The following is a 7,313-nucleotide window of genomic DNA, read 5'->3' as shown; positions in this document are numbered from 1 at the left end:
TGATTTCTGCATAAAATTTTATGTCATATTTAACTTATGCCATTGTTTCTCCTTTATAATCTTAATAATGTGTTCTTTTTCAATCTGGCTGACTAGAGATCTTGATCACCAGTTCTTCCTAGAAAAAAGGAAAATATGAATGTGAATGGACACAGATCAAGTGAGTGCTCACGTAAGAGGGTCAGAACCTGCCAGAGAACCCATGGGGACATAGCAAAAGAAGAGACAAGATTTCAGCAGAGATCAATCCCTAAGAAATTTGGAGAAACATGGAAATGATAGGTGGAGGTATTTTTTCCCCCTCACCCAACCTGATGGCAGACTGGTGGCTCCCAAGTTGTCAGAGACAAGTTGTCAGTGAGCCCCTTCAACCATCATGAGCCCAAGCACTGCGCTGCCAGCATATACAGGGTCACTTTCCCTTGTCACAAACCAAGCCAAGGTGGCAGATATGTGCTGCTTGTGCATCCATTGTGGGTCTCTATCTTACAAAGGAGTCTTAGCCCTTCTGTCTCAATATCACTGTATCCCACACAAACATGAACATGCCCCAGCACCACTCAGACTGTGGCAACCACCTAGACTCAAAGGAGCACCAGGGTCCCTGGAGTCGTAACACATGGGGTAGGCTTCCCATAGAAGGAACAGTACTGCAGCCCAAGTGCTCCCTGGGACAAAGGACAATAGAGAATGTGCCCTCCCTGACTTGAGAGCTCCCTGCTGTGATCCTAAGGTGTCTGCACCCCTCTCAGTGGAAACAGGTGTGGAATAGAGGGTGGTAGGAGACAACAATGGCTCTACCCCAAAAGACAAGCAGCACCAACACCCAGGAAGGGACAAGGAAATAGGGACATCTCCTGTACCCACCACTGGTGTGGAAATAGCTGTGACTCCTCCAACAAGGGTTTGGTGCAGGTGGGTCAGGGCATCACTAGTCCTGGGATTGAGGGGGCTGTATCCCCACTCCATAAACCATAAAAGAGGGAGTCTGAAAGTAGCCTGGGGATCAGGAAAGATTTCCTGAAGGAGATTATGATTTATTGAATCTTAACAGAGTAGATTTATAGAGATGAAGTGTGCTATGTGTTTTGATTAAAGAGAAGAAAAGTAGTGTTAAAATTTTGGAAAAAGGAAGAGTATAAAACAAAAACATAAAACAATGCTTCAAAACAGCATTGTGAGATTATATTTACAAGGACACTGGTTTCTGGGATTTATGGCATAAAGCAGGATCCACTGTGGGCAGTGGAGTTAGAGATGCAACCAGATACTCAGGGAAGTCCTTCATCTTCCTTCTTTTTGTATAAATTGTATCTTGTGTAGGGCACAGGAAGTTAAGAAAAGATTGAGTCAGAGATTATACATTTGGGAATTATCATTAGAAATATAATTAAAAGATAAAGCTAATGTTCAATGAGATTTAAATTTAGAAGTTCAAGGTTCACTTTCTTCCATCCTTATATTGCTTATGTGAAATAGAGAAAGCCTTAGTCTTAGAGCATAGAGCACCTCCACTGCAAAACAGAAATAATTTTTGTCTTGTCTATATCATATGTTTTATTTAAAATTGTGGTAAAAAGCAAATAACATAAAATTGACCATGTTAACAATATTTAAGCATACAAATAATTTTTTTTTTTTGATATGGAGTCTCACTGTGTCACCCTAGGTAGAGTGCCTTGACGTCACAGCTCACAGCAACCTCCAACTCTTGGGCTTAAGTGATTTTCTTTCCTCAGCCTCCAAAGCAGCTGGGATTACGGGTGCCCATCACAATGCCCCACTATCTTTTGGATGCAGGTGTCATTGTTGATTTTAGCTGGCCCAGGCTGGGTTCGAACCCTCAAGCCTCAGTTGTATGTGGATGGCACCCTACCAACTGAGCTATGGGTGCCATCAAGTATACAAATAATTTTTAAAGGACCAAATGAGATCTGTATTAAAAACATTTAAAATATATTTATTGTGATGATGATGATGATTATTATTATTATATAAGCAGAAGGAATGGAAATCATAGGGAGAAATGAATGGAGAAGAAAACAGTGTTTGCTAATTGTGTACTCCAGAGAATCATGGTTCTTACTGAAGTCTATACCTATCCCCACAGGTATGCTGGGCCCTGGTGCTCAGCTTTATACTCCCCTATGAGAGACAAGGTTATACAGCCACCGGGAAGCTTTAAAAATCTGACCCTGGGGGAGGTTACTATGTAACGTTTTTTCCTAATTTGTCCCTTAGAGGGCACTGTTTTCCTTTTAGAATCTGCATCATCTAAAGAGCAAATCCCAGTAAAGACAATCATTCCACTGTAGATATCCCCAGAAGAAGGTTCAGAGATATCTGTATCTTCCTTGAAAACCAGGATAAGAGACAGGTGGCTTCAGAGACTCTTAGGACTGTCCTTGCAGTCTCAGGCAGGGTAAGTGCTAATGACTGTTATGGAAAGGCTACCACCCAATCCAGACCTCTAATCTTCCTTTTACTCCTACTATGCCTACCTGGTAAGTCTTCAGAACCCAACTTTTATTATGATCTTCCACAGGACAGTTCTATATTTTTAGAAACTGATTACCTGAGTAAAGTATTGGAATAATGAAACATTACTGTCACAAAAATCAGCTGCACTTATAATCAAACCAGTGTTAACTTATTGGGGTAAAAGGGCAATTAAAATTTTTGCAAGGCTAACTGAAGGCAGTGTTAGCAGTATGTAGCACCCGTGACCTTGACTGACATCTTTTTTACTGGTCTTCTTCGCTCTATGAAGTCATGCTGCAGATAAATTTCTGAATATAGCTTTTACTGCCCCTCATCTTTTCAGACACATTCAAGGATAAAGCCTAAAAGATTGTATGAAATGACATAAAATCTGAAATGGACATTAGAAGGAATATAAGTCATCCAACAGATGAAAATACTGATAATATCTAATGTCTGTCCAACACTAAAATTCTGTTAAAACTCAAAGGATTGTGGATTCCTGGAGAGTCACAGAATAAGTTACTGCTTTTTTTCCAATTCAAGTCTAATTCTGGACTTTTCTTTTCACTCTGCAAGGAATAGTTTTCAGCTGAGCTCCTTGAGCACTGCTAAATCATACTAGTATACTTCTTTATCATTGTATATTTTCAGAGCAAGAATAGTGTCTATTCATCCTTGTATATCCCTTGAATCAATGGCAGTGATTCAAGTGTTTCTTGAATAAATGGAATCATGATGCAACTTTAGTGAGAAGGGTCTCAAGTTTAGAGCACCAGAGTAGTCATTCTTTTCATCTTTCATGAGCCTCCTTGCCTTTTCTCATAGCCTATATTTCCTACTCTGACTATCAATGTCCTCCATGATGACCACTCAGCACACAAATACAAAAGGGACATAGAAATGGATGTTTTAGTCAGAGAACACCTCCCATGTCTCATACCTCCCCCCTTGTAGGCTTTGCCCTTCTGGGAGACTTGTTGCTTGTTACCTTTGAAAGCCTAATTTTCCTATATTTTTTCCTCAAAGCTTAAGGCAAAGGGCAAATGGTATTCTCTATAAATTAGTTTTCCTAACCCGAAATGCATTGTTCTGAATCTTCTCTTGACTTCTTAAAAGAACCATATAAACTCTCTCACTTTACACCTAGCACAGTTCTAGATGTACAGGGGCACTCAGAGCAGAAAAAAGAATGATTGATTAACCCTGACCTATATTTCTCACTGTGGCATACAGAACAGTAGTGGACTTCTAAGACAAATAGACCTGGCATCCAAGTTATTGCTTTGGATCCTAGGTATGTGAATTTTGACAAGTCATTCCTCTTATCTGGTTCTGAATATTTCTACCTGTAAAATAATAGTAACAGTCTCTCTATTCTAGGTAGAAATAAATGAAATGAAAATATGTGAAGTAAAATATATAAAGTGCCTACTATCTTGACCAGGCATTTCCTCAATGACACTTTTCATTCCTCCTGTATAATTCCTCTGAAGCAGTTTTCAGTCTACTTGGGGGAGATAATGCTGATATATAAATATTTAAAATACAAGGGTCATAGGAGAGAGTGCTGACTACTGGCTGTGGGGATCGAGGAGACTTCCACAACAGTGGAAACCTTTAGAGGACACTGGCAGCTGGGATTCTAAGAGGAGGGGATCAGGAAAATTAGGGGAAGGAATGGCATAAGCAAAAATGGAAATGCAAGACATTGGTCCTATTTGGCTGAGGTCTTGAGTATGGGGGAAGATATTTGCCTTCAAAATTTGATCAGAAGCAGAATAGAGTAGGCAGTGATTCTTGGGCTAAGACTTAAGGGCTTTATCCTTGAATATGTTTAAAGAGAAGAGAACCAGTAAAAGCCATGCTTAAGAATATTCATCTGTAGCATGATTCCTTAGAGGTAAGAAGGCTAGTGAAAAAGATGTTAAAATAGTCAAGATGAGAGGTAATGTATATAGCTATCACTGAATTAGCATGGCAACAATTTTAGTTGCCTTTTGACCTCCAAAAAGTTAATTACAGCTGATTTTTGTGACACTTCTTTCCTAAGGCAGACATAATTATGGTAGAAATAGTACTTTTCAATTCAGAATTAGTTCCTTCTTCTGGCCTTCATGGAAGGGATGAGATGTGTGGAGATGGAGTTACCTGCTTGTCTAGAAGCCACTGGACACTCATCAGGTACAAAGAAAATATCAATATCAACCAATGATAGAAAGGAGAAGGGGGAGTTCCAGAGAAAGCAGAGGATGTGAAAAGGAATATTTACTGACTTTTGCATACTTACCATCCAATGTGAAACAGACATGCTACTCTGAAACCAACAGAAAAAAGACAGGGCCATAGAGATGAATTCTTTACCCAATCTCAGGCTAAATATCAGTGCTGCAAAATATGAGGAAAGCATAAAGAAGTTGGGGGAGAAGGATTCCTGATAATGTCTTTGCATTGTTTTTTTCAGATTAATATGAGGGTATATATTTATTAAGTTACATAGTTTGCTTTTGACAGTTTAAAATCTATGTTGTTGTTATTGTCCTTCACCCAGGAACTCAAGAAATGTGCCATATACACATACCATGTACCTGTGAGTGAGAACTTACCCAATCCCTTCTCCCCTTCCCCCTACTTGAATTTAATTGAGTTTTTCTCTCACATGAGCATATAGGTATTAATATACTTGTTTCAATTTAATACTAAGTACATATAACGCTTGTTTTTCCATTCTTATGATACTTAGCTTAGGAGAATATATTCTCCAAATCCATCCAGACTTTTACAAAAAATACAAAATTTCCATCTTTTTTATGTCTGAATAGTCTTGGCATTTTTTTGAAAAACAACTTCTCTGAAGAACAGGAGTAGAAAACAATTAAAAATTAAGGATTTTAGAATCAACTTAAGTGATTAATTATGAAAAGGCATGAAGCAATATTCAAGGGTCAAAATTTTAATTCTAGGAGTTTGTTTGTACCCCCTTTTCAATTCACAGATGACTCAGTTGATGAGCAGCAGGAATCAGACCACGGTGACTGAGTTCCTCTTCTCTGTGTTTCCACATCTGCATGAGGGTGGCCTCCTATTCTTTATTCCCTTGCTTCTCATCTATGGATTCATCATAACTGGGAACCTAATGATATTCATTGTCATCCAGGTAGACATAGCCCTGCACACCCCTATGTATTTCTTCATCAGCGTCCTCTCCTTCCTGGAGATCTGGTATACCACAACTACCATCCCCAAGATGCTCTCCAGCCTGGTCAGTGAGCAGAAGACCATTTCTCTGGCTGGCTGTCTTATGCAGATGTACTTCTTCCACTCACTTGGAATCACAGAAGGCTGTGTCTTGACAGCAATGGCCGTTGACAGGTACATAGCTATCTGTAATCCTCTCCGTTACCCAACCATCATGACTCCTAAATTTTGTATCTGTCTGACAGCTGGCTCCTGCCTCTGTGGCTTTCTCCTTGTGCTCCCTGAGATTGCATGGATTGCCACCCTGCCTTTCTGTGGCTCCAACCAGATCCATCAGATCTTCTGCGACTTCTCCCCTGTGCTGAGCTTGGCCTGCACAGACACATCCCTGGAGGTCATTGTGGATGCTATCCATGCGGTGGAGATCTTGGCCTCCTTCCTGGTCATCGCCCTCTCCTACATCCGGATCATCATGGTGATTCTCGGGATGCCCTCGGCTGAGGGCCGTCAAAAGGCTTTTTCCACCTGTGCTGCCCATCTGGCTGTGTTCTTGCTATTTTTTGGCAGTGTGGCTGCCATGTATTTGCGATTCTCAGCCACCTACTCAATGTTTTGGGACACAGCAATTGCTGTTGCTTTTGTTATCCTTGCTCCCTTCCTCAATCCCATCATCTACAGCCTGAGAAACAAAGACATGAAAGACGCCATCGGAAGGCTCTTCCACCATGAGAAGAGGGTGGGTAGAGCAGGGAGATAGGTCTGCACCCTGAAGACTCTGAAAAGCCTCTTGGAAGTGCAGAATTTCACTATTCCTTTTCCTATTGACATAGTTACTTTTTCTATTATGTTTATAAAGAATGATAAACTGCTGTGTCCAGATCTTGAGTGGTGACTGGATAGCTTGTTTTCATCACTGCCCCCACCATGCTTGTGACAGTTTAAGGAGTAGAGGTGATTCCCCTGCTTTTGGCACAGATTAGCTTCTTCCTGAAACTCTAGCATGAGCTCCGCCCCTGCTGTGATCCCACACACGGGTGAGGCTAGCAGAAGCATGACACATTCTGAAAATTACCACTGTTAACTTTTGTACAATTCCCTTTCCAGCTATGCAGTTCTTTGTCATTGACTATTCCACATAAATAAATAATTTTTTTCTTGCACTGGAGAGAAGGTGTCTCTGCCGTTAGTATATTTACTTTCTAAACTTATTTCAGCAACCATGGACTGATCAGTTATATGATGTTTTACAGAGTTTTAGACCCAAAGGAGTTTCAGAAAAATTAATAGCAGTAATAGTCCACTCTATTTCTTTACACATTACTATTTAAAAGAATATCACAAGTATGAATACACTTGAAATTTAAAGTACCCTGAGGTAAAGAAGTCAAATATAAAGTAGTTTTTAATGTTGAAATTAAAACTAAAATATTTTTAATGACTTACCAAGGACAATTTGTGACAGAGCTGGGACTTAACCACAGGCTCTCTATTGCATTCTCTTTCCCCAGTAAATTGACAACTTTATTTAATCTATTTCTTGTATAAGAAACTAAATGACACAATCTCCTTTCCCCAAAAGTTTACTGAATCCTAACAAATTCTCAGAGAGTCCTAGGAGTCAGTAGTTCTTTCCC

General features: G+C 39.9%; 1 protein-coding gene across 1 annotated transcript; it reads left to right on the top strand.

The window, feature by feature from the left end:
* Positions 1-5,366: 5,366 nt before the first annotated feature.
* Positions 5,367-6,480, top strand: LOC128597017 (olfactory receptor 6K6). Its single transcript, XM_053606978.1, has one exon. It carries the CDS (start codon positions 5,408-5,410, stop codon positions 6,434-6,436), a length of 1,029 nt encoding a protein of 342 aa, XP_053462953.1. The 5' UTR covers positions 5,367-5,407; the 3' UTR covers positions 6,437-6,480.
* The last annotated feature ends 833 nt before the right edge of the window (positions 6,481-7,313 follow it).

This window comes from Nycticebus coucang, chromosome 10, assembly GCF_027406575.1.
Source record: "Nycticebus coucang isolate mNycCou1 chromosome 10, mNycCou1.pri, whole genome shotgun sequence".
Taxonomy (NCBI): domain Eukaryota; kingdom Metazoa; phylum Chordata; class Mammalia; order Primates; family Lorisidae; genus Nycticebus; species Nycticebus coucang.
The sequence above is the reverse complement of the archived record's forward strand: the minus strand, read 5'-3'. Positions and strand labels throughout refer to the sequence as shown.

Bases quoted from the DNA above. Each gene is read 5' to 3' on its own strand.
- LOC128597017 (XM_053606978.1), top strand. From the start codon at position 5,408: ATGAAGCAATATTCAAGGGTCAAAATTTTAATTCTAGGAGTTTGTTTG.